General features: G+C 38.2%; 2 protein-coding genes across 3 annotated transcripts in view; one reads left to right on the top strand and one right to left on the bottom strand.

Annotated features, from left to right (window-relative positions):
- Positions 1 to 26,771, top strand: part of LOC113674541 (uncharacterized) — a 27,738-nt gene extending 967 nt beyond the window's left edge. The window contains exons 2-44 of one of the 2 annotated variants that reach the window (XM_089202142.1): positions 283 to 327; positions 502 to 531; positions 1,045 to 1,104; positions 2,088 to 2,249; positions 2,854 to 2,919; positions 3,692 to 5,200; positions 6,122 to 6,224; positions 6,438 to 6,628; positions 7,182 to 7,610; positions 7,787 to 7,925; positions 8,348 to 8,440; positions 9,203 to 9,241; positions 9,905 to 9,948; positions 10,420 to 10,467; positions 11,076 to 11,198; positions 11,389 to 11,472; positions 11,580 to 11,676; positions 11,989 to 12,103; positions 12,401 to 12,432; positions 12,889 to 13,003; positions 13,852 to 13,960; positions 14,542 to 14,586; positions 14,680 to 14,764; positions 15,095 to 15,188; positions 15,387 to 15,458; positions 15,750 to 15,911; positions 16,101 to 16,149; positions 19,873 to 19,950; positions 20,276 to 20,337; positions 20,858 to 20,897; positions 20,992 to 21,075; positions 21,681 to 21,710; positions 22,102 to 22,139; positions 22,421 to 22,481; positions 22,781 to 22,867; positions 23,190 to 23,253; positions 23,645 to 23,705; positions 24,022 to 24,055; positions 24,228 to 24,322; positions 25,108 to 25,140; positions 25,351 to 25,427; positions 25,552 to 25,629; positions 26,140 to 26,771. In XM_089202142.1, coding sequence (XP_089058268.1) covers positions 283 to 327; positions 502 to 531; positions 1,045 to 1,104; positions 2,088 to 2,249; positions 2,854 to 2,919; positions 3,692 to 5,200; positions 6,122 to 6,224; positions 6,438 to 6,628; positions 7,182 to 7,610; positions 7,787 to 7,925; positions 8,348 to 8,440; positions 9,203 to 9,241; positions 9,905 to 9,948; positions 10,420 to 10,467; positions 11,076 to 11,198; positions 11,389 to 11,472; positions 11,580 to 11,676; positions 11,989 to 12,103; positions 12,401 to 12,432; positions 12,889 to 13,003; positions 13,852 to 13,960; positions 14,542 to 14,586; positions 14,680 to 14,764; positions 15,095 to 15,188; positions 15,387 to 15,458; positions 15,750 to 15,911; positions 16,101 to 16,149; positions 19,873 to 19,950; positions 20,276 to 20,337; positions 20,858 to 20,897; positions 20,992 to 21,075; positions 21,681 to 21,710; positions 22,102 to 22,139; positions 22,421 to 22,481; positions 22,781 to 22,867; positions 23,190 to 23,253; positions 23,645 to 23,705; positions 24,022 to 24,055; positions 24,228 to 24,322; positions 25,108 to 25,140; positions 25,351 to 25,427; positions 25,552 to 25,629; positions 26,140 to 26,435 — 5,358 coding nt within the window. In that variant the 3' untranslated portion in view covers positions 26,436 to 26,771. Of the gene's footprint in view, positions 1 to 282; positions 328 to 501; positions 532 to 1,044; positions 1,105 to 2,087; positions 2,250 to 2,853; positions 2,920 to 3,691; positions 5,201 to 6,121; positions 6,225 to 6,437; positions 6,629 to 7,181; positions 7,611 to 7,786; positions 7,926 to 8,347; positions 8,441 to 9,202; positions 9,242 to 9,904; positions 9,949 to 10,419; positions 10,468 to 11,075; positions 11,199 to 11,388; positions 11,473 to 11,579; positions 11,677 to 11,988; positions 12,104 to 12,400; positions 12,433 to 12,888; positions 13,004 to 13,851; positions 13,961 to 14,541; positions 14,587 to 14,679; positions 14,765 to 15,094; positions 15,189 to 15,386; positions 15,459 to 15,749; positions 15,912 to 16,100; positions 16,150 to 19,872; positions 19,951 to 20,275; positions 20,338 to 20,857; positions 20,898 to 20,991; positions 21,076 to 21,680; positions 21,711 to 22,101; positions 22,140 to 22,420; positions 22,486 to 22,780; positions 22,868 to 23,189; positions 23,254 to 23,644; positions 23,706 to 24,021; positions 24,056 to 24,227; positions 24,323 to 25,107; positions 25,141 to 25,350; positions 25,428 to 25,551; positions 25,630 to 26,139 lie in introns of both variants that reach the window. The other variant, XM_089202145.1, reaches the window with a different exon arrangement.
- On the bottom strand, positions 16,774 to 18,136 carry LOC113674544 (allatostatin-A receptor). Its single transcript, XM_027191018.2, has one exon. It carries the CDS (start codon positions 18,049 to 18,051, stop codon positions 17,023 to 17,025), a length of 1,029 nt encoding a protein of 342 aa, XP_027046819.2. The 5' UTR covers positions 18,052 to 18,136; the 3' UTR covers positions 16,774 to 17,022.

The raw sequence follows: 26,771 nt of genomic DNA, 5'->3' as shown, positions 1-26,771 counted from the left end.
ATAAATAGAGTAACACTCTCCCTCCCAAGATCTCATTAGTAATTGTCCTTGCTGTTTTCCATGCAATTTTTATGATGTTAATTTTGGAGAATTTGTATTAGTTCAACTAATAATTCCCTGATTAGTATTTTTCTTAATGTAGTCATTTGTCTGCCATTGTCTTGATATTGTAGCAGAAATGCCATTGTGATTACTCATAGGAATTAAAGTTTTTCTAAATTCATATAACAGTGTAGTTGTCCCCAACTTTGACAGATGTTCCGTTCTGTTCATATACTGTAGGTCCTTTACACTCATCAGAAGACCAAAAAAGCTAAGACTTGGCAGGTAAAAAATTGTACAAACCATGATGCTGTTAAAAAAAATATATAGATATCCAAAGCAGCTTCATTTCAGATGGTTTTTGTTTTTAAATAAAATGAGTTGTCCTTTTCCACTGACTTTTATAAGGCTCCATTTTGTTGTCTTTTTATTTTTCTTTTTTATTCTGACCTGTACTAGGATGGCTCTTTGAAGATTATAGGAACTAAGGTATGCTATAAACTTTTGGTCTTATTTTTGCTTTTTGCATGCTTTAAATTTGTCATTATTTATTGTCCATCATCCTTCAACTGTACATTTTTCACTCAAAAATAGAAGAAATTTGATTGCTTACCTATTTTGATTGTGAAATGAGACAGAAGTGAAGAAACCAGAGAGAAAAGGGCATGAGTAAGGGGTGGGAATGGAAATGATTGTAGGCAAGAGAGAGAAACGCTTTTACAGCTTTAAAACCCATCCTATTATTAATTAATTGTTACCACTTTGTTGTTATCATTGTATTTCATTTTCCTTTTATTATTATTTATTTGTTAGATACACTTATCATTAACTTTAAGGGTTGTACATATCTAACAGCGTAGATACTCTCTGCTGTTTTGCTAAATATTGCATCAAAGAGGACTGTCTAGTAAGTCCCACTTTATTAATCACCGTAATGGTTTTTTTTTTTAAATTCAATTTTATTTTAACTGTTTATCATAGTGTCTTTTATTTGATATCCAGGCAGTACTTTATGACGAGGAGTCCAAAACTCTGGATTCTCTTTTTGTACAAGTAGCACAGGTCAGTTTTGGTATCTTGATGAAGATTGTGTCTTGTATTTGCATTCCACTCGGTCTTTCAGAAGGCTGACCAAAGTGTGACACATTAGCAAACTCTAACTGGTAATGACTGAATTGTTTTGGATGGTTAAGTTCTTGTTCTAAGGAAAAAAATACATTCTGTACGCATGTTCACTTAAGCACAATCCTGTTAACCTTTAACCCGCAGAAGTGATTAACATGTAACTTCTCCCTATATTACAGGGCGTGAAATTGCACCTAATTAAGGCGCCAATGCGCCTAAATTTTTCACTTTGGCGACCAAATCCTGAAAGTTAGTCGCCAAATTGGCGACTAGAACGTTTCATCATAACCTTACCAAGAGATATAGTGAATTAAAAAGATTTGCAAAGATAAATCCGCGGCAAACTTCCTTGTTAAGTTTGTTTCCAAAACGCAGCACATGCATCTCGATCGATAACCAGACGCCATCGTGGATTTAGATGAGCCTGAACGTTGTATATCATCCATCCTAGTGTCCACTTTGTAGCACGTTAAAGATCTTTTCCCTAACTTAATTTTGGAGGGTCTATCTAGAACGCTGACAGCGTAAAGAAAGATTTTGTTTGTCTTTGAAAATGGCGACCAACCTTTTTTGAATTGGCTACCAATCTGAAGAATTTAGTAGCCAAGTGGCTATCAGAAAAAAAAGTTAATTTCACGCCCTGTATTATCCATACATTATACAGTAAACAGGTAGTGAGAATACTCAGACTCATCAGGTGCAATTTATTACCTTGATTGAACACCTAATTCTCATAATCAATTTACTAAGGCATGTGTAGCAGCTAGAGAGGAGAATCGACAATCAGATCTTGGGAGTTAAAGGGTTAAGTCCAAGGCCATATTTTCTCACAAAAAGACTGAATAATGTTAACTTGAAATGAAAATAGGGCATGGATATTGTAAATTTTTTGTGTCTGCCATTACTCGATGTGAAAACAGGTGAATCCTGGAGCAGAGTTGGAAAGTGACCGATACCTGATAACTGTAGAAGAAAAACTGCAGCATTCAGTTGACAGCAGCCAGGAAGCTGCTAAAAAATTTCAGGAAGAGAGGCAAGAGTCGAACAGTGTTGTCCACCAACCAGGCAAGAGGAAAAGACAGGTATTGAATATGATCCATCTAAACAGTCTGCTTTTATTATCTTTATGAATGTGACCATGATAGGAAGAAAAGCATTACATTTTTGTTACGCACAAGAGTAAGTTGCATTCCTAGAAGATATGGTAACCTGGATCTGGTTGCTTGAAGGGCAAATTGTGTTATCCTCATGATAAATCTCTCTCTGGTGGATAGTGCTGCATTTATTGCTACACTTATCTGCTGGAAAATCATTTACCTGTAGTAAGGCATTATCTGCCCCTTTGAACGACTGGGCACTAGTAGTAAGTACATGGCTCTTGGGACCAAGCATTGACTTGGCTTGAGTCCTGGCCAGTTCAATGTGTTGTGTTCTTAGGCAAGAGGCTAGACTCAGTTACCAGTAAAGTGTCAGGGAAACCTGGTAAAATGCTGAGGGTAAACCTGGATTGGACAGGCCTATCACTCAGTGGGCAGCAGCATTTAATACCACTAGTTACATCCTAGTCCTTTAAGCTTTGGTCTAGGGAGAAGGTGTGGACGAATGGATACTTTTATTTTCGTGAACGTTCTCTACTCAGTGAATGGGCATTTGTCATCACATGTTTGACGTTTTTGTTCACTCCAGAGTTTCCAGCCACCATTTGGTAATCAAACGAACCACACCAGTCCCACTGAGCTAGACATGAAAAAGGTAAAGAAATACTATTGTACAGTAACTTATTTCCCTAACACACCAGAAAAACAGGTTTAAGTGAACGAAAATCAAAAACAGAGAACTGAATTTTCTATAACTTTTAAGTAGCCACTAACTTGTATATTCAATGCATTGAAAAAAAAAGTTTTATATAGGCAGATGGTACATTGGAAGTCGACAAACATCGGTCTAGGCAGCTTCTATGAAAAAAATAAATTTAAACTGTGTTTAACGAAACAGCTTTGAAACATGTTTAAGCTTTGGTGTGAATGGGTATTAGCTATCTTCCTGCTAGAACTCATTTATTTAAGAGCCGTGCTTCAAGAGACAAGCTAAGCTGATAAGGGCGATCACACGTTTCGACTCGCTTTCTCCAACAAAAGATTTAAACAAATCAATCACTAATTCAAAAGGTACTAACCCAGTAGTAAAATACAACCGTAGGATCTGTATGTAATGGAAGGTAAAAGTAATGTCGCGATTTTATACAAAATTCGACATTTCTTTACAAGAGGGCTTTTATTAGTGAATACATGAATTATTTAATGTTAAATGTAGCTTTTTTTTCTAAACAGCAGCTAAAATTTGTTACATAACGGCCCACAATATGTGATAACGGTCAAAATTTTTTTACCGCAGTTTTTTGTTTGTTCGTCTTTCACTTATCTCCCATTTGAAATTTTCTTTGCTCATGAAGGCAATTTCTTGCTTATTCAGATACTGAATTTTAACTGTTTCTCTTAGAAATAACCATGCATTTCTCTTTCAGCCAAGAGAGGAAAATCCAATCCCGCGTCATAATAGGTTCGCCATGAACAGACCTCCGAGTAAAATGGAATTTTTCAACATGTACAGTTCTAATTCAGACAAACGAGAACAACACCTACAAGCCATCCAAAGAGAAGAACGTCAGCATGGGATGCAAACAGTTCTTCAGGCGTCAAACAAAGAACAAAAATCTTTCTTAGGGACAGAAGAACAACATGATCAAAGAGTTCCTACCAATATGGCAGCTCGGAGACAACGGACTGGAAAAGAGAATTCACGCATCTTCAGAGGAACCTCAAGTGGTAACCTTCACTTACAAACTCAAAATGAGCGCGTTCGGGACAGTAAACGAAATGCTACCCAGATTCTCGCCCTCTTTTCATCCTGTAAGGATATCCCTCCACCAAAAATGCCGTTCCGTAAAGAAAACGCACAGACGAATGATGTAAATATTGTGAGGGGTATTACACTTAGCGAGCGGAATGATGGTAAAGGTGATGCGATACGTGATATGGACGATTTAGAAAACTATTCCCAGGCAAAAAGAATTTCTACCTTTTCAGATGTGCCGCAGACCAAATTAGACAATGATTCTTCCGGGGGAGAATTGGGATGGAACCAAGATTTTAGTGACTCGTTTGATTTGTCGCCAGATTCTTTCGCGGCTTGTTCGGATGAGAGGAAAGCGGGAGCTGCTGTCAGTGATCTCTTTGATTTTAATGGAGGAGTTACAAGCTGCGAAACTGGCTCACAAGAGCCTGTGTCGAGCAAACAACATTGTGCTTCAGTAAGGAGAACTGAGGTTTGGTGTGAGAATGATTCTGAGTCCATCTCACCCGTTGTGAGACTCCTCAATGATGGAGAAAGAGATGTCATGGGAGATGAATACTGCACTGCCGTTGGTTTGAAAGGAAGAAGCGCTGAGTATTGTGACTTGTTAGGGGAGGAACATCAAGAAAGCTGTGAAAATTTACAGAGCCCTAATGAAGCTGCCATACACAATCCGTGTTCTGTGTTACACTCGTCCCAATCTTCAAGTCTCTTTTCAACTTGTCCATCAGATCCTCACGAGTCTGGAGACGAGAAGATGGATACTTCAAATTGTGCTGAAGGAAGATTGGATTTTCTGAAGGGCATCCACCAAAGACACGGTTTTTTAGAGGAGAAGTCTTCTTCAGAAAGACGTTCGCACAATTCAGGACTTGGTATGAACTCAAATCAGTTTTCCAACCATCCAGGGTCTTTGTTTGCATATGCTGCTCTGCAAACTGATCAAGACGATAACCTCAGAATTTCATCCTTCTCAAACTTGCACAAAAGGGAGATATTACGGCGTGTAGAGCGATGCAACCAGATATTCGAACAAAAAGTTATAGGTGATCGCGAGGAGAATTTTATGGAGCGCCTTGAGGCATCACCCGAATTCTACCCAGCAGAAATTATGAAAACGAATGACTGGAACCTTGCACCTGAAGCGCCAACTAAAATGGTTCTTAACAATAGCCGAACGGTAAGTGCCTTTAACCCTTTAACCGCTAAGAGTGACTGGCATCTTATTTCTCCTCACAATATCACCCATGAATCACACATTAAGGTTATTGGAATAAAGCAAATGATCACCAACGAAAGAAGCTCTTTATAATTAAACAAGTTCTTCTTGTTAGCGCTTTAGGAAATGTATAGAGAACAGTATGGAAAATATGCGGATCAATATCAGTATCTGAGCAACTGTCCACCTACCCCTCCCCTAACCCAACATTAAACCTAACTTGTAGTCAATTGACTGTTGTTGAGTTAGGGGAGGGGTAGGTGGGCAGTTGCCCAGATACTGATATTAGGGTGTAAAGGGTTAATGATAATAACATTCACTTCAGATACAACAATATTATAAGTGGAAGTGTCATTTCGATACTTCCTCTGCATATTTGGTGGGAAGAGCCACTCACCGAGAAATGCAAGTTCTTAGTCGCAGGACAAATTATGGGGGTAAAGGTGGGGGAAAAATGTTTTTTACTAGTGTTTGCTCTCGTTAAGGAAAGTAAACAAGGTCAAGGCAAGATAATTTTACTCTTGACTGTCATTCTCCCCCCCCTCCCCCCTTTCCGTTTTTTTTTCTTTTCGAATTTCTGCTAGTATTTTGATTAAGTGTTGTAAAACCAAAAACAAAAATAACCAATCAAAGAAAAGGAAAATATCACATGGGGCCGATGAGAACTCAACGTGAAACAAGAAAACCGCCTGAGGTGCGGGAAAACGCGGGCAACCGAGTCGCGACTAGTTTTGAATCTGTTTGTTTGAGGGAGTCCTGCGAGGTTCTGGAACAATGATAGAGCGGAGTAAAGCAAAACCAAAGCAATACTGAATCACATTTGACATTCAATTGAAAGTTTTTTTGTGTAACATTATCGATACTGGGTTTGACTTTCGTTAGGTCACTGGAGGAGATGGTCACTCGTGGAAAGGTTCAGTGGTAAGCAACACTGCAAAGAGAGTGTCGGTGCAAAGACAAGATCTCTACAGTCAGCCAAGAAATGGTAAATTGAAGTTTAATTTTTTCACGGCACGCTCATTTGCCACGCATTTACTTTGCAAACGATCTCAGAAGACCTTAAAACACTGGCCAGCGGTTTGTACCGTAGTTTTCAGTCTCGATACAAGCTGGTGTCACTTGTAGTCTTTTACACTGAAGGAACAGGAACAGGGTAGCACAGAGTCAAGTTTGCTAATTTTAATTGTTTTTCCTCCAGGGGAGAAAAGAGCTTCTACTTCAGATTTCAACCGGATTGGCTCGATTCCGTCTGTTGACCCAGTGCCTCGACTGACTACTCAAGGATTTGACACAAGTGAAAGTATTGCATTGTCTTCCATGGAGGGATTTGTAGGGATCACTCCGAAACTACAAAAATTACCTGAATCTATTCAACGTGTTCCTCAACTGGTATGGATTATTTTACTTCAAGTTCGATTATTGAGCTTATTTGTTTACAAGATTGCGGTAGAAAAATTGAATACTCTCACACTCTTGAATCGGATCAATAGTTTTAAAAACAGTGTTCTCTTCTGGCAATAAAACGAATGCTAGATTTAAACTAATAATAACTGGAGAGATCAGTGCATAGATGACAGATTAAGCAAATCTTGCCGAAGGGTCGTGCAGGAAGTAGAGGGACTCTGAAACCCTACAATTGTCGCATGACTCTATCTTGCTCATTGATTGTCGATACATGCCATTGCGTTGCGCGTCTCATGAAATCCTAACAACTTCATGGTGTAACAATGCTTGGAAACCGATGTAACAAGACACGAGTTGCTGAGTGTCATTTTCTTTCGCCCATCGCCAATAGTGTAAAGCCCTAATGATTTCTTGAAGAAAACGCTAGGTGTGTATCGACGGTCAGTTATCAAGATCGAGCCATGCTACAACTTTACAAGAAAGTTACAATTAAAGAAGAATTTCCTGTTTCCTGACGGTATTCGTTTTCACTTTACAGCCAAGACGAAAATGTCCATTTATTACCATGCCGCCTAGTGATCACAGTCCGCCGCGGACGGTTTTTCCAAGCACGAATGAATACCTTCATACAATGACTGAGCCAATTTTAACGGAACTCCCTGAAGTTTGTCGCCAAACAACTAAACCAGGTGGTACACGCGGACAAGCACCACACCAGGGGGGAAAAGGGCAACCGGACGATATGAACTTGGAAATTTTTCCTGAGAAAAGACGAGATACAACGCATTCTGTAAAACTTGGCTCTTGTCGACGTATAGGTTTAAGGAGGGTGGGGTTAGGATCTTCATGTGACACCTCAAGTGGTCAAGATTTGTTGTCTCAGGCAAGAACACCACCAAGTCAGACTAAGGAGCGATTCAGACCTCCTACTACACCAGTTTTTATTGCTAAAAGTTCATCTGGAGACGTAAGTGGGGCCTAATGACATTGAAGAAATATTTAAAGGGACTCGCACTGTGGAGAAAAAGGGGAAAAATATTATAGCATACTGATCAGAGAGAGGGTTGGTTAAGGTATTTGTTACTGTTGTTGTTGTCGTTGTTGTGCCCTAAGGTAATTGTACATTATCATCTCTCGAAATAGCGCAACATGGCTGGGGAATTGTCTTTTCCATCATCCGAACATTGTAATGGTAGTGTCACGCCGACTCGACATGTGACTGTCCCTGTTACATTCGACAATGTCACGCAGTATAAGCAAGTCTTCAAAGCGGCTTTGAGAGGTAACAGGACACCTTTGTGATTTCACTTGTAATTAGTCATGGTACAGAATGAATAACTTTAGTAAGAGAGAGACCATATATTTAGGATTTCGTATGATTCTTTGTTTTTCTCATAAAAATAGATAGATTCAATATAATCGAACCTCGTGCCGATCATGTATGTTTTATTTATGTACGTGACTTAAAGTCAGGGTGCATTCGAACTTCGTTTATCACCGCACTAGCAGAGACTCTTGCCTACTGCGTTTTGCACGTGAAAAAATAAACAAAGGAAAAAATTAACCGGGAAAAAGCTGCAACTGTAGAAAAAGCAACAAACAAGCAAACAAAAAAATATAGTTACAGGTACACATCTCATTCATATGAGGTTTGTTAATTAGTTTTGAATAACTAATAAAAGTATCATTTTGGTAAACAAATAGAGCACCTGAACATAGTTTTGTTTGAGCTGGCCCGAACTTACCACACCGCTCTTCAGAAGATTGATATATCAGGATATGACACCGCTCAGCAAGGTATGGTGTAGTGTATCATTTGCACAATCACTTAACTTGATGATTTTATCACAATGATAAAGCTAGAGGTAAATTGTTCTGTACACAATTCAGTCAGTGCGGCAATTTTCGTAGGGTTTGTAACAATAGGCACTGTTTGGCAGTAGCCTTGTTTCAGTGTCAACTTAGGGGAGGGGCATTTGCAAAACGAGGCAAGTTTTGATGTAACACCTGGTAACACATATCGAACAAGACTTGGCTTCTTGGGCCGTGTGATTTCTTCGTAGCTAAACAGGCTTGTTCGAATCTCTTTTTGGTTGAAGGTGGCATAGGCAGGAAAGCTTGTTTTCGCTTTGACCTTGTTTATTTTCCCTTTCTATTTCCCTACCTTTCAAAGCTGAATCTGGAAGAAAGGCGAGATAGATAGATAGTTTATTATCAAATAAAATACATTGCAGCCATAGGCTGAATTGCGTGCTTTTCACAATCATTGATTATATAAGACTATATAAGACTACCTATTACAAAAATGCTAAGACCTAAATAAAATTACTAATATAACTAATATAGCTAATATACAGCAGTGGAATAGCTAAAAATCTAGGCAGGCTATGAATATTTAGCTACAATGTTTGACATTTTTTGACTAATATAACTAATATAGCTAATATACAGCAGTGGAATAGCTAAAAATCTAGGCAGGCTATGAATATTTAGCTACAATGTTTGACATTCATTGACACTAAATTTTTCTATTTGTTTACTCTGTTCCGTACTTTACAGGAAGTCGAGAAAATTCAGATGGTCCCAGCTGTCATCATGGTAACATTCTTGCATACATTCCTTTAATTTGTAATTCAACTTCTACTCTTTTCATAAGTGAACTTTAAAATAACAAAGGCGTTTCTCGGAGTTGATGACCAAAAGATAAAAAATAAACTATCATTTAGATTAATACGATTGTTTTATACTGGATTCTCTGCAGTCTCGGAAAACCAAAATAAAAGTGATTAGAAGGGCTAATCAGGTGAACCTTGAACGGTTAATTAGAATCATAACAAATTGCCATAAATACCTGCACTATAATCAACGCCATGCATTGTAAAGCATAGATGTGATGATATAAGGTCGTCTAAGGTTGGTGCTCTTGAATACAGATCTACTGCGCTTGTTTCTAGTTTAGGAGGATTGAATACCCAATGCAGTTTCTCCTTTGAAGAATTTTGCGACTAAAAATCGAAATGCGTTCCTTCATGTACACATAAATGCTCTAGAATTTGAAAACACCACTGATTTAACACTCGCACAAGGTGAAAAATGGAGAACCGAAAAAACGGAAAACCGACCTAGCCAAAACGTCGCCTTCTTCCACTTTTTAACGAATCCAAGAGAGTCAGAGCCAAGGTGAACACTTTGGGTAAAAATTGAAGGCCGTTCAACTTAGCAAAAGTTTTAATCACTTTCATTTGTTTTGGCACAATTAAGGCCAAGCACGTTTGAGAGCTGTAAAGAAAGACGGTCCAAATAAGGTCAGTAACCTTTCCGTGTACTATGACAAGTCGCTATGTTGTGACTATTGTTGCCCGGCTCACTTAATCGGAACTGACCAATCCGATCACAGAATACAATCTTTTAATTTCATCTAAAGTCCTTAGCACTGAGTGGTACAGAGGTTCATAAGAATAGTTTCTCATGATATGATTGGTTAATTTTGTATAAGTGACCACTATTAGAGACATTGTGCCAAAATTCCCGCCTGTTTCCTCCTAGCCTTGTTTTTTTTTCCCATGCTTGAGTTCTATCTAGCTTTCACCCGCGGTTTTTTGAACCGTCGCTTTTCTTTAGTCCTTGGTCTAAATAATTTATTTGTTTGACCGATCTTGGATATAGACGTGATATTCTCCCTCAATTTTTTTCTCTTTAATCCTTGGTCGAGGGAATTTTGGATACTGTTACATGCAGGTTGTCACTTCTATTGTTTTCATATACTTTTTACGCAGGGGCGTCTATTTTACACTTGCCCAGGAACAGGACAAGCGCAGTGCAAGGTGAAAAAATAATCCATTCAGCAAAGTTGTGTTGTTTTTCGCAACCGGGATGTCACGTGACTCGCAATGTGTGAAATCGCGAGGAGCGGCTGTGACGGAGACTAGGAGAGTTGTCAGCTGAAAATTACTCCAATCAGAATATGCTTAAGCAGGACAGAATTTCTAAAATGGACTCTTTTTTATATAAGACAGAAGTAAATTAATTCTTCTTGCATTCCTGCAAGCTTTCAGAAATATCCTTAGACCAGATAATACCTCTTGGATAACTGTCGGTCTGATATTATTTATAGTGGATGATTAACAACGTTCAACAACGGGATATGAGTGTGAAGTGTGAGGCAAAACATAATTGATACCAGGTTTATTTTCAGGAAATGAAGGCTCATGTGCCTTTAAGTTTCACTTTTTTCCACCATTACATTCATCCGACGTTTCGTGCAAGTGAGGCAAATTCGGAAGCCGTTGCTTTACGTTTGCAAGGATCTCAATACTAACTAAACTCGGGGCAGGTAGTTTGGTGCACACGTCAACAAGGGAGCTGTAGGAGGACGAGGTGTGTTTGTGTTGGGGGAAATATTATGTGCGCTTATCATTTTAAAATTTTTCAGTTTTTTAAGTGGGCCGACGAATACCAATCCAGCAAGTCAGCATCAGAGGGAACGGACCGAAGGTCTTCAAATAAGATCATACTGTCATCCGCTGACAGCTTAATGTCTTTCTTCAGAAGTCATGTAAGTCAGCCAAATTCATCAACAAAGAGAAATAGACTTGAACTGTGATTATTATAGGAATGAAGAAGACTAGGACACACACAAAAAGTAAAGAATCATAGTACTAATGACAAAAATTCACAAGTACAACACGATTGTAATTTTATGTTAAGCTATATATATTTTACTAAATGATCTGTTTCTTCCTTAGAATGTTGCGTTTTATGGTGAGTGCCATCTATTAAGGAAACAATCAGATGCTGGGAAAGGAAGATTTGGCGCAGCAAAGGCTAAGGTAACGCCCTAACGTAACACACCCGTCAGGGTTATTGGCTTAGTGAAAATTAAGTGAGGAAAAATTGTATAGTGTGTCTACATTGTGTCCTTTTTGATATTTTCTAGAAATGGGGAAGGCTAAAATGCGATGAAGCTACTGCTGGGAAGAAAAAGCTCTATCTGGAACTCTCGCGAAAAGATCATTCTTCTACTTATTCAAAAGGTGAGCTTACTTACTAACAACCCTCACTTTGCATGTTTGGGCGCCAGCCGTTAGTTCCAAGGAAGCTGTTATTTAAGCTGCAACCACAAAAACGAAAAAAACAAAACCCAACGTAACCTGCGTGAAGGGTTCACAGCCGCCTGTAACCACGTTGAGAGTAGTTTAGATTTTCCATCTGATTGTTTTATTTCTTTGGACAATCGTATAGCTGGATGTTTTAAGGGCATACCAATGCGATTGCCTCAAGATTTTAAAAATGATTTCTTAATTTATACTCTCTTGTTGAAATAATATGGTCAATTTTCCTTGCAGATGACATCTGGATCATTTCAAAGACTTTGTCTTTTAATCCAGATTCGACATTTATAGCGAGCAGTGTTTATTATGGACCATCGTCCGGAGGAGAGCTAGAATTATCACCAATTAGGTCAGTGGCAATTAAACTGCATGTCGTTCGCTCGCCTCCATTGTAGGAAGGCCTGTAACAGTTCATAACACTGCTTACATACAGTTTCACATTCAAAAAGTCATCACGTTTTGCTTTTGCTCTTACAGACTAACTTATTGATTATGCTTGGCAAAAATTCGTATGTTCACTATACTAAATAGAAATTAATTTAGCTGTTTTCTTTTTTTAGGCGTCTCTGTAGGCTTGAATCTTGCTTTTCGGTGTTCCTTAAACGCGCATGCTGTAAGATAACTTTGTTCTTTTGTTTCGTTTCAGTGGATATTCTCCCTCAAACTGGCAAAGTGGAGGTTAGAGAACTCAGTTTTTTTGCGTTTTTGTTTGTTTGTTTGTATGTTTTGCGCAAAATATTTATAGTTAGCTACAAACTAACAAAACAAAGTTCGTTCACAAGGGAATAAACGAAAGATATCGGAGTGTCGTTCAAAAGTGTCTTGACTGATATAGTCGTTTATGGTGGGTTGTGTTATAATAATAATAATAATAATAATAATAATAATGATAATAATAATAATAATTACTATTATTATTATTATTATTATTAAAATAATAATCGTAATGATATTTATACGGGATAAACCCGTCAGTGCAATAAGTAGTGGTATCAAAGGAGGCCCTGTCATTATTACTTCAAATCACGTTATGTCAGAGGTTTCTTAAAGAGAAAAGCACATCCTTGCTTGTGTCTTAAAAGCAGGGAGGCGATGTTCGACATGTTTAATATAAATGGATCTTTTCCTGAACAGAGACCGTGCATGCCTTGATGGCCTGCAATGCTGGTACAGAACTGACTTGTATTAGTAACATTGACGAACATGTCAAGATGCAGAACGTGCCAGTGTTACCGTACCTTCTGCAAAGGTGGGAACTCATTACTAGTGTCCGCTTTTTTCAATGAAAAGATCCTATTTGTTTGGAAATGTGATAATATATAGTCTCATGAACAAATAGATTCAATGTTACCTGGTTCTATTGAGTAGTAGATTACAGATGACGTCAAAATGTGGTAAGAAGTGAAAAAGTGGCACTTGTGGCGAAGCCGAGAATGTTACGAGAATATTATTATATATTATTACTTAAGATACGTTAGGTCTGTCTAGGCTAGCTTATTCTTTTACTATAATTGTTAAAGAAGCTCCGTCACAGGTCATATAACATAAAAGATTTACCCCAAACTTTTTAATGTGGTCATTCGCAATCCCTGGTGATTGGCTTCATTCTTATTCTTTACCCGAGTCTTCTACTCATTTCGGCGTTTTTCTATCGTACTAAACTAAGGGGTTTTCCCCTTGAAAGGTTGAGGTGTTTCTTTTTTTTCTTGTTGTAGAAACTTCATCAGAGTACGCGACGTAGAATCTCTCCTTTGTGACGAGATATCCAAACTTCGGTCACGGTTTTGATTAATTGAATTCTTCTAACCAAGCGAAATTATTTTTATTCAAGAGGGTGAATCAAGGCACGAATTTGGTAACCGCGCGAATCACCTATGATGTAGACAAGTAAAGATCTCGCGATAAACACAAAACTTTACACGATGGAATTGGTTGGCAATTTCTTTTCTAAACCCTTGGTATTCATTTTTGTTTGAGCTGGCAATTTGGGTTCTTGCATTAAACGAAAATGACGACCCCTTCGTCCAGGTACTTTATTTCTGTCTTAGAAAGAAAAAGAGGGCTCACATAAATATTGACTTTATGTTTTTTTATCAGAGGACTGACGGGGCAACAAAGCATCAGATGCGCCTCAAGAGCAGCTTCTTTTGTTCCGCCAATTCGTACAGGTTCCAGTGGTCCACTCAACCTTCCTCGTGAAGTAACGGTAGGCTAACGTTGTCTCCTTGTCACATATTTATTTTGCCTCTAATCCTGATGCCTTGAGGACTCTGCGCTAGAAATGTAAAGCTCAACATTAATTTGGGTGTCTGGAGAGGCTGCGGGAACGCGACCGCCAACGGTTCAGGTAAAATAGAAATCAGTGTTAAAACTCCTCGGTCAGTTGTTCTCTCCCCTTCCCCCTCTCCCTCCCCTTCCCCGTCCCCTCTCCCCTCTCTTCTGCTTCTTTCAATTGGCCTCTCGTTATTTTCTCTTGAAGTCTTGGTTAGTTATGGAAACGACAATTTTTTTAAACCCCGCTGAAGTGAAGTAGGTGAATACGAAATGAAGATCTTTTTACGTTAACTGTAACTGTCTTGAACGACTGAGAGACTGCGAAAAATTTCTGAGGCTGCAAAGTTAATATTTAGAAAATTCTATCCATCACAATCAATTCTTCCACGCCCAAAGGCAGAAAATAGTTAAATAAAACACAAACCAACATACAAACTACATGTAGATAATACCAACGCTTAGCACTTATGGATTTATATGGACATTGTAAGAACAATTTTATTTTTGCTTCAGGAAAGCATTGCTGAAGAAATGATAGCTCGTTTTGGCTTGAACAAGGTTTGTTGTAAATATTAATATACAGTTGAGTTCCTTAGTATTTGTAGTAACTCTTGCGAGTAAGTTAACATTTGGGTAATTATCCTTTTGCAGGATCAAGCCGCCGCTCTGCTGTCCTGTGCACTTATGTTCTCATCGGAATCGGAAAGGTCTTCAGCACCAGTTTGTTTGATACATGGTAAGATTCTGTATTCAAAAACTAGAGAACGCTGCTTTAGCAAAAATTAAAATCAATTTTTAATAACAAACAGAGCTTATGAGATCATCTATCGATTAGTATATTTCCGAAGTATTACGCATATGCTGACTACTTTTTGCAAATAGTTATTTTCAGGTCACGTGATGGTTTCTTAGCCAATGAAAATAAGCGAAAAAATCATCGAATGATGACCATATTTAAGTTTAGTTATTGATATCGATCATGTTTGTTTTACAGTATAATCATAGTACCGAAACAAGATAGTGAAGATTTGAGTGTGCTATAACGGCGGTCTCTTCTTTCTCTTAGGTGTTTTTGGAGCGGGAAAAAGTTTTCTGCTTGCAGTCGTGGTTCTCTACCTGGTGGAATTGTTCAAAGCCAACGATTCTTTCAATCAACAAAGGTAACATCACCTTTGTGTCAGTTCAAACTTCTATATGCTTTAAATGTCAAACATATAAACAAACCTGACTTAAAGTAAGACCAAGGGAAATCTCCGGGAGATTTCCTTGAAATTTGCTGCTTATTCGTGTACCTTCCAATTTATAATCTCACCGACACTTTCGTATCTATACTTATGTTTTTCATTTTTGCTTCCCAGCGACAACGTGTCATCATGGAAGATTTTGGTATCCTCCACAACAAATGTAGCAGTGGATCGCATCTTGTTAGGGTAAAATCTGATGATTAAAAAATCGGATTAGTGTTAGTATCTGAGCAACTGCACGATCACCTCTCTCCTAACCTAACAACAGTCGACCGATAAAAAATTAGGGTTAATTTTGGGTTAGGAGATGGGTAGGTGTGTAGTTGCTCGCATACTGACATTGATCCAAAAAATAAAGATTATAATCTAAAATAAGCTGATAGATAGATTTTCCTTATCGTCATTTTTTTGTTTGTTTTCACGCTGAGATTACAGGAATGGTGATGGCTTCAGAAATCTTTATTTATTCCCTTTTAGATTACTTGACCTTGGCTTTGAAGAGTTCGTTCGTGTGGGAAGCATTAGAAAGATCGCTAAGCCAGTGTTGCCGTACAGTGTGCATAGTACAGGAAGTGATAGCCAAGAGTTAAAAGAACTACAGTCACTTCTGAAGACTGAGCTTACCCCGTCGGAAAGAACGTAAGCACATGTTATTGCATAGAGAATGAAATCTAACCGCAACCTACGTTCACTTCTGTAGCGTGCTTTATTTGACTTTCTCTCGGTCATTGCTTTCAAGAGGAACAGGTTACTGAACCGCCTTCTTGTTTGACTTTGTTGTGACATTTTTCTCAATGTGTGTAAATTGTGGATGCTTTCTTATTTTAGCCACGTGAGGAAAGGTATTGAACAACACAAGCTGGGAGAAAATAAACGAGTGAGTAGAAAAGTAAACAGGCAAACGAACAAACAAACAAAAAATTTGTTTCTGTTTTTCTCTATGATGGGAGAGAAAAATGGTGCTTGCTGTTTGTCCGTATTTTGACATGTTTTTCGCTAAGGTTGGTTTGCAGCTTTTAAATCTCAGTACCAGTTTTATACTCTCTCAATCAAGATAACAGCAGTAGATGAATTTTTAGCATTTAATGGCAGGTAATAAGTTTAGGTACATTCCCGTCTTGGGTAATTCTCAATGTCCATAAATTTCTAATTTTTTTTATTGTAAAATGAATGGCATGACGTTCTTTATCTTCCAATTTTTGTTCAGAATTAGGAAAGAAAACGTCGGCCTCTTATCTGTTCCGTCACCTTTTCTTGTTTGCTCAGTCTGTTGTTTTACCTGTAAAACATGCAATGTAAACGCATTTGTCTTGACGCTAAGCAGGTCAGGCAGTTAAGAAAATCTCCAACAGTTGACAATTTCTGTACATTTAAAACCGATAGTAATCATTACCAAATGGTAAATATTCTTTTATGGGCTTATGGGTCGTTTTTCCTTTTTTTTTCCGTCTGGTCGAAACAGCCTGTTAACCTTTTTCCCAGAAACCATTTGGATGGAAAGTTTTAAATCAGTTGTATTTGTTTATTTTGACATGAAGTGCTAGAATGCAGTTTCGAGTTAAAACAAACTTTTACATTATCAAATTGAAGATTTGTGGTACTTGGTTACCGACTTCTTGCACGAAATAAAGAGAAAATTTATTCTTACCCCGCACAGTTCATGACTCAGTACGAATAAATTCACTCAGTTTTCCACAAACACACAGCAATGTGAAGGTGAAAAAACTATCTTTTCATTAAAGAGCGGAGATTATGCTTGAATATTTGCAAGGCCGACTTGCCGGCTGTTTTCCGCGCTAACTCTAACGCGAAGTCCAAACAAGCACGGGAGAGACATTTTAAAGCCGTTTCTGTAATTAGAACTTTGAAATGCGTACAACACAGGATTCAGGGAAGAGCTCAGGTACATTAGAAGCTTGACAACCTCGAAGCCGTTTGAAAGTGCGTTTTTTCCGTCATCACTGAGCTTATCCGCGTAATTCGACGCTAGAATCATCATGTACAAACCAAACGGGAGAAAACATGCATAAAACACAACTGTTACTATCATCAGAAGTTTCACGATCTTCCTCTTGGATTGGAGATCTCTGGGATCAAAGGTCCTTGCGCTGTTCGCATTGTTAAAATGAAGTGCGTTGATGACTAACGCGTAGCAAAAACTGATGATGATGATTGGGAAAAAAATGTTCACCGTGATAATAACGACCACGGCGTCTCGCATGGAACGGGCCGTGTCGTTGCTCGTCCACGGACTTTCACAACTGCATCTGACTTCATTAAACGTCGTTTCAATGAACGCTGGGATCTGTGCGACGCTCGCCGCTACCCATGTTGCTGCTAATGCGTAGACCACGTTATTTTCATTTATCCATGGCGGTTGAAACGGCTTGACGAGCGAATGATAGCGCTCGAGTGCCAACAAACTCAACTTATACACGGATACCGCCAAAGTAATAGCCGCCATGTTGCTAGCCGTCACAAACTTGCACAACCACTTCCCCATTTCTTCCGAAGGGTGTGCGTCCACGATATCGAAATAACGCTTTGGAAGAGACCAGATTAGCGAGAGAATATCAGACACTGCTATATTGACCAACATAATGTTCGTAGTGGTTCGCATGTGACGGTTCTTTCGGACGACATTGATCACCAAAGCATTCCCAGTGATTCCCAGTATTGCTATAACGCTATAGAAGACAGCCAAAGCTACCTCTACTTCTTTATTATTTCCGAGAAAACAGAAGCGAGGTTCTGCGGTGGAGTTGGAGTTATCAGCCATGGGGTCAAACTTCACAACACACTTGAGGCTTCGTTGAATTTGAATAAAGCTGTGTAAGTAACGAAGATGACCTACATCATTTTCTGTTTACATTTCGAAGACGCATTTAACTTAAAGTAAAGTTTAATTTGTTTGATTAAACAAAATTTTCCTGGCCATGTTTTGAACGTTTTAGCTTAGGTTAGCTTGTCAATACTTTGAAGGGAAGGTAGTTAAAAACTGCTCTTTGCATTTTTTTTATCTGAAGTGTGAAACAAATAAGCAAAAAAATTATACATTTTAGATTGAATTTTTTTGTTTAATCAAAACGTAATAATTGCCAAAAATATGATTTGTTGCTTCTGATTACTTTACTTATCACTGACGCTTAAACACACATTTGAATTATGGCTTCAAAGTCAAGAAGATTAGAAATACAATTGCATGATTTAACTCAAATAAATTTGGAAAGTTGATTTGCTTTTCGACTTTTGTGTTTCCTCATATTTTTTAGTTTATGAAGACTTTTACAATCTTTGTTGTGAAGTCCTTACCTATATTCCTCTAATATTCTATCTAAGAGGGTCTTAAAAGCTGATAGTTGTATGTTTTCCCCGTCCCTTTCGCGTCTGCTCTCTTTCCGCCTATTGTGCAATAAATTGAAAATTATCTTATTACGTCTGAGTACAATTGATTTACTTTCGCCTAAACTGCTTCCTGACTTCATTCATTCATTCTCATGAATTTGAATATAGATCTCACGATAACTGGGATTATTGCTCCCTTTGTTTATTCACCTTTGTGTTGAGAGTACTCTGTGAAACGGCGGAATATTTTTTTCCCTTAATTCAGCTGTAAGGCAACAGCAAACCGAGAAGCCAACTTACCTATCTCTTTCTTTCCTACATGAAGTGATCTGGTGTATTCCTTCTCAGCTTCATGTAGAGCTAATCCGTCCTACACCGTGGAGGGTAGCCAAGAGTGTGATTCTGATCCCGTTTCACGTACGAATTCTAGAACAATTCACACGTCACGTGTACTGAAAATAATTTTCCACGGGTCACGAATTCTAAAGTAGACTTTCAAATCTTACCTTACCTCGCCTTTCTGTAAAATTCACGCGTCACGTGTTAATTTTTTGAGTTCGATCACGCGCCACGAATTTATTTTGTGTTTAATCACGCGTCACGCGCCTCTCTCACCGCAGGCAATTCACTTTCATCACTGTCTCTCTGGTTCCCAAGAAATTTTTGATAATCAAACATAATTCTGGGTGAGAGGGAGCAATTTTAGACCACCCACTTACGTTAAATATAAGCTGCAATATTCGATCGGAAAGCAGAATAGAAAGCAAAAACAAAACTAAAACATTAGTCTTTGTTCTTCACAACTAGATTCGATCTGATGCGAAGCACAGTGGAAGGCTCAGTGTATCATTATTCCTGGAATTGAATAAAAACGGGAAACAACAAAAATAACAAAACTAAACTGATGTTATATGCTACACTTCATGTCATTTAACAATTATTCCTTGAGCGCGCATTGGATATGAAATCATACGGTAAATGGCCAACCGAGTTGGCTATAGCCAATCTTGTATCTAACAATTGCAAATGGAAAATTTTTTGTATCAAATTTTACTGAGTCCTGAACGTTTGGATATTTAAAACCTTTTTTTCAACTTCGCAACACTGGGCGCAATGCATTTCTTTATAAAGTGACTCAGTATATGAGCTGGTAACAGGAGTTGTGTGGACCAACGACAACATCAGGAATGCAATATTCAGAGTTGAAAATTTAAGAAATTTACATTATTAAAATTTTCCTTTTTTTTTTTCATAGAAATTATCTCAGGTGCCAGTGGTCGGAGTAACCTGCGCCGCCTGTGTGTTTCCTTGTTTAGACAAGTTAAAGTTTCCGGTAAAGTTAATAGTGCATTGGTTTTAAACAGTGTTTTTGAGTGATAATTCACATCTGGCCATACTAACTTGCTATAATTGTCTCCGCGCGTTCCCTAAAAGAGTAGCTTTTGGTTCTTTTCAAGCTATCGGTGATTTGGAATTTTATTTCCTTTCATTTCAAACTCATTAAAAACCAATACCTTGCGATATCTTGAAGCAATCATATTACCATTTAGCTTGTTTCTTTTCCGTTGCTTTTTATTTGTATGAAGACATTTTTCACAGTCAGGCGTATCGAAGACCGTCCAATCATCTAAAATGTGCGTATTTTTCTGTCTAATTAGGTTTTGCTTCTGGACGAGTGCAGTCAGATGACAGAGCCGGCGTCTCTTCTCCCAATGGCTAGGTACGTGCCCCTTTGCTCGACTTTACACCCTGAAATACATCAATATTTTTCTCCATCCAAGACCTTACTTTGTATTTTAGGTCTGTCCATCTCTCTTTGGTGTTTTTCCACCTCAGAAAGGTTAAATTTGTAGTTTTAATTTAGTTTGTAACACTTCTCTTTGCATGAAACGTATTTCTGCTCGTTGACGATTAACATATGAACGTGCATAAGTGCTAAAGCGCAAAAGAATCATGATCGCCAAGAGCAAATTTGTAGTAACATCGGCGATCAACTGGTTGCATTTTCGGACTTGACTTAGCTCTAGTTCCTCAGGCTGGTAAACGGAATGCGTCAGCATGAATCCTATCACGTTGATGAAATTCATGGCATACAGAGATCAAAGAACAATTAACAAGACGCTAAACAACCTTTTAATGTACGAAATATACCTTCCAAAAACCAAGAACAACAACAACACACAAAGTAAACAAAAACACATTGCACAAACGTACGATTTATTGGTACCATTTTCTTACAGATTTGAATGCCAAAAGCTTGTCCTGGTCGGGGATCCAAAAGTAAGTGCTTTTTTAAGGGTTATCCTTCTGCCTGGCCATCCCTTTTTATTGAATTTCAGTTCTAAACACTTGTCTTTGTTTCCCCTTCTTGTAGCAACTTAGTCCAACGATTCAGGGCTCCGAGCCTGACCATGAGGTTGGACTTGAACAAACTTTGTTTGATCGACTAATCAAGATGGTAAGTTCATTCTAAGTGTTTTATTAAGCCTAGGTGGATTTTCGACCCTTTTCAAGGGACTTACATCGATTAATTCCTAGGCTACATCGATTAATTCCTAGGTTACATCGATTAATTCCCAGGTTACATCGATTAATTCCTAGGTTACATCGATTGATCCAAGATACTATAGTGTCCGGAATCGGACGCCAAGGTTCAAAATCGGACACTAATCTCTCAAATCGGAAACTAATGTCCAAAATCGGAGGACAGTGGCGTCCAAAATCGGATGCGAGTGTCTGAACTTGGACACTAGTTTCTAAAATCGGACACTGGTGTCTAAATTCGAAACTTTTGTTTAAAATTGGATATTAATGTTTGATGATTGTAAATGTGTGAAAAAAGCGTGAAGTTAAAGTAAAGTTTACCATTTTGACGTTGCATACAAAGATAATTTTTAAGCCACTTTTGTGATTATCAATTTTTTCATTGGTCTTGTGTTTTTGTGCTTCTTTGTGGGCCCAAGTTTAGATTTCTTCACTGTGCACGTCTAGTATTTTCAATTATTTTGTTGGTTTTTTTGTTTATTTATCTTTTAATTTATCTTTTAATTCGTCCATTTCCAGGGTTATGAGCCTACTCTGCTGAGAACACAGGTAAGATACCGCACCATTTCATCCTTTAACTCGCAGAAACGATTAAAATGTAACTTCTCCCTATAGTATCCATACATTATCCAGCAAACAGGTAATGAGAATACTCAGACCTATTAGGAAGAAGCTGTTATATTGATGTAGCACCAAATTCTCCCAACTAATCAACAAGGAAATGTGTAGCAGCTACAGGGAAGAATTAACTTTCAAATCAAGGGAGGTAAAGGGTGAAATGAGCTGTAAAAGTCAATTCTCTTCGAAGGCGCTGATCCAACAATGTCGATTTGTAGATGTGTGAATTGCTTAGTCATCGAAAAATAACAAAGTAGTCAAATTGATGTGTTGAATGAAGGGAAAAAAAACCTGATTTTTACTCTTCTGCTGTTCTTTTTAGTACCGTTGTCATCCAAAGATCAGTGCGATATCCAACACGTGAGTACAAATTGATTTCATGTTTGCTTCTTTGTTTTCGCGTTTTTAAACCGTAAAAGTGATCTGAGCTTTGAACTGCCGATTTGTTTACACTGCTCACATAACGTCCTTGTGTTTTCTGCTGAACTTCGCTTGAAGAGCCTGTAAGTCGGAAAAAGCCTCGATTAGCTTGACAGATTCTTAGAATTTACATGCACGTTATTGCACTAGTGGCACTTGCGTTAAAATCAGTTTTGATTGTGAAATGCAACGGTGAACAATACTTGCTTTTTCTTCTGCAGATTGTTTTATGGGAAGAAGCTTCTTGACGGGGTAACATCTGAAGATCGTTCCCCAATAGTGGTAAGTGTCCATAAGTTCTCTGCTACGTTAGGCCAAATGATCCACCCGGGTAAAAGCTGTACTGACTTTAATCTTTTAGTAGTTCAGCTTGAAAAAATGAATGGGTTTTTCCGATTTGTCGAAACTTAACAGGAACGACACTTTTCACATTCTTGCGCAATGGCTGAAAGCCAAATGGCAAAAATGCCATTCTCTCTCCTCCCTTCGTTCAAATTCTTGCCTCTTGCTGAATGACGTTAAAAAAGATACCTGTTTATGAACACATTTTACAAAGCATGTAAATCGTGTTTTTCAAACAGGAAGTTGTTCCAACCCTTTGCTTCTTTAACGTGGCAAGAGGAAAAGAGAAATGTGGACGAGATGGAAGTTACTACAACGACGAAGAGGTACAAGAGTCTTGCTGTATCATTTTTCACTTTGCTGCGATTGTTATGTGTGTTTCTCTCTTGAGCCCCTGTTCTTTGAATGTTGCTGATGGACTCCAAAGATCGTTCGTTGCTTTCTTGTATGTCCCCGCCTCTCGAACATACTTTCCTCTTCGCTATTTGAGTCTGCTTGTTCATTTTTTAACTGTTTTTTTATAGCTAGCTTTTTTTGTTTTGTTTTTGTTTTTTTTGTTTTTTTTCCATGAGTTTTTCATTCTTCATTTTATACATCATTTGATCTATGAATGTTTTTATTTCACTGAATTTTGTTCATTGGTTGTAGGCGAAATTTGTTGTCTTTCTTATTGAACGCCTCCTGGAGTCTGGTGTGGAACCGGCACAAATTGGTATGAGATTAATATTTTTAAAACCATCTGTAATGCAGTGCTTCCACTAACCTGTTTGGCTTATAACTTAGTGAATGTTTGTGATCATTGATGATATCATACCAATGTATTTACAACACTTCTTGTGCCAGCAAAGTTCCTAACCCTTTTTAAAAATGTAGGTTACTACTCACATATTGCCAGAAGGTTAATCGCAGGTGCAGAGTGATATTAAACAGGTTCTTGTGACTTTTTAGATTTACTTTCATGAGTATCGTACCTCTCTCCCCCTACCGATTCATGTACGAGTTACTTCCTTTTCCTGCATTGCCGCACCTTGGTAGTTGTTAGTTACGGATGGAATTTCTCTGTGCATCTTGAAACTCGTTATTCTTGCATTCCTTTATTTCAGGAGTAATAACGTTGTACAAGTCCCAACTGAACACAATATCAAACCATTTGACAGCTTCCAGGTTTGTTTGTTCTCTTGTAACAAGGAATCGGAATTCCTCAGTACTTGTAAAGTTGTTGGAAACTTTTCTATTACAGAGGTCTTGAAGACGCACTTTTGAACAGCCACGTAAGGCATAAACGCTGTTTTAGACTCAATTACTCTTGATTTCAACGACGAAAACTCGACGTTTGGTACAGATTGACGTGTATTATTGAACTTGAACGGATGTTTCAAAGTTAATTGCTTGTTTCTTTATGAGTTGTTGTTCGTTTTCTGTTTGTTTCTTTAGCGTTAATTGTAACCACTAGCTTGTTCTCATTTTGTCTTAAATTCAGGGCCACTTCCCACGCCGAACTCAAATCTATTCAGGTGAGGGAATTTCGTTTAGCGAAGTAGTGTGTCACTCTTACCTGTAGTTGGACTACACTTAGTTTGTTCCGGAAAACTGTTGTGGCACCTTTGGTTGCTTGTGTTTTTGTTTCGTTTGCTTCTGTCCGTTTATCTTTTCTTTTATAATTTTTTCTACTTTGTTTCTAAGCAGATATCAACAGTCGACGCATTCCAGGGCGGTGAAAAGGACTTGATCATTTTGTCGTGCGTGCGCACGGATCACATTGGGTTCATTGATTGTGACAGGTGAGATTCTTCTTACTTTTTATCACCTCACATGCTCTCGGTTGTGTCTTTTAGCTCGGTCAATAATGCTGTGCTGCGCTATGTTTATTATACACACCAAGGTGTGAAGGAGCAAAATACACTTCAGTGACGATAGCAACATGGTACTGCAGAGCATTGCCTACATATGTATAGGCCATTGTATATGTTTCATACATGTGAGGTGCCTCTCCTTCGCAATGCATTTTTGAGATTACGATCAGTCCGTTAACCTTTTAACCTCCTAGAGTGACTGGCATCTAATTTCTCCTTACAATATCACCCCTGAATCAAACATTTAGGTCAGGAGAATAAAGGAACTGATCACCTACGAAAATAGCCCTTGACTGTTAGACGAATTCTCCTAGACAGCACCTTAAGAAATGTATAAAGAACAGTATAGAGAATATGCATACTAATGTTTGGGTGTAAAAGGTTAAAGAGTTTTCGTAAGTTACGTAAGGTTTCATACCAACACGAGCGTTGTTTCTCTAAAAGCGTGGGACGGAAAATGCATTTCGACAGCTTAGGCTGCCGTGAACTGTTCTCAACAACAGAAACAATAGGATGACCTCGGTGGTGTAATCACATCGTGTAATCATTTTGATAACAGCTTTTAGGAGGGCATTGTAACAGGAGCCTAAAAAGAGAGCGATGAGACAATTAATACTTGGAGGATTCATCTTCTAGCCTATTTCCCTTTGTTGGTTTCTGATATTTAATTTTTTGTCTCTTTTATCTAATGATTTCCTATGTTTCCCTCTCAGACGTACTAATGTTGCATTAACGAGAGCTAAGAGGTTAGTAATGATAATTTTGCTTTGAAATGCGGCATGCAGTGTTCGTCGTTCATTTTGAGCTCGAGGCCAAAGCAAGCGTATACTTATCGTTGAATGGCACATATCAATCTTAAACCCATAGTCTAAGGATTACATTCTCGGCTAAGTGGAATATAATATCAATAACTGTAAACGATTTTTTAGTTTTAATTATCATTTTCCTTTTTTCAGGCATCTCCTTATCGTCGGTAATCTTAAGATACTGTCCTGTAACAACGTTTGGGGAAAAGTTATAGAGCACTGTCGTGGTAAGAGTTGGTACATTCTTTTATAATTGTTCAACTAGATATTCTCTTCTTCAGGGGCTTTTAGAGTATTTTTAATTTGTTATTTTTCAACTGAACATAGTTTTTAAATTTTTTTCGTATTCAGGATATCCCGGCGGATTGTGTAACTCACAAGATTTCGTTGAGAAATGGAAGAAAGAATATGCCAGTGATGCCTGCCAAGGTTAGTTGTTATATGTGGAAGAGTGTTGCACGCATCGGAAGATGACCTCCCTCTCGTGGTCATGGTTATAATGATTGTCATCATGCTTGTCATTATCAGTGTTCCCCTCCCCTAGCCCAACAACACTCGACCGATAACAAGTTTAGGTTAATGTTGGGTTAGGGGAGGGGTAGGTGCGCAGTTGTTCTGATACTGACATTGATCTGTTTCTGACATTGTCATTGTCACTCTCATTTTCACTGTCGTCATGGTAACTGTCGTTGACGCTGACATTGCCATCGTAGTTGCTTTCGCCGTTGTCATTGCTTTTGTCTTTGCTATTTTCATTGTCACAATCAGTGCCAACGTCGTCATTAGTAACATTTTCGATATTATAGTTATTGCTATTATTTTGTCAATAATTATTTGTGGTGTTGTTCTTGTTACTTTTATGTAAATTTAATCAGTACATGCAAAATTCAGCACTTTATAAGTATTAACTATTTTGTAATGTAACTATTGATATTTAAGATTCCAGCTCAGCAGAGGTAACAAAGAATTCTTTTCAAAGCACACAAGACAAAGAAACTACTTTTGAGGCGTTTCCGTCCAACTCTCAAAATCCTATCGAATTGAATGGAGAAGCAGATGAGGCAACGGCCTACACTCCTGGAGAAAACACCAATTCAGTTGATAAAATAACCTCTTCGCGAACTCTGGTCCCCTGCACATCTTTCTTGGAGGTATCCGATGTAGTGGACGATGATAACGATGAAGAACTTCCAACGTTTGACCTTTTCTCCTCTTTAGGAAATGAAACTGTGTAGTGGACACTACTTGGACACTACTAATGAGATCTTAGGAGTTAAAGGGTTAAGGAAGTCCTAGAAAGGATCGCACGAGTACTGGACATTAAGAAATTAGGCGACGACACAGTTCAGTGTCACTTCTCTCGATGATTCTATGGATTTAACACGGCTTAGACCCTTGTCGTCTGCCTTTTTTTGTGAAGGTTGTAACCCTTTGGTGCATAAATTGGTCAGTAATTTCTTTATTGATGTGTTACATCCAAAGTGACGTTGCGTTTTAATACATGACGTTTCTGAGTGTGAATAATTATTGTACAGATATTTAAGAAATAATAAACATGTTCGCGAATTGTT

Source organism: Pocillopora damicornis, chromosome 1 (genome assembly GCF_964200805.1).
Source record: "Pocillopora damicornis chromosome 1, jaPocDami1.2, whole genome shotgun sequence".
Classification (NCBI taxonomy): Eukaryota; Metazoa; Cnidaria; class Anthozoa; order Scleractinia; family Pocilloporidae; genus Pocillopora; species Pocillopora damicornis.
The sequence above is the reverse complement of the archived record's forward strand: the minus strand, read 5'-3'. Positions and strand labels throughout refer to the sequence as shown.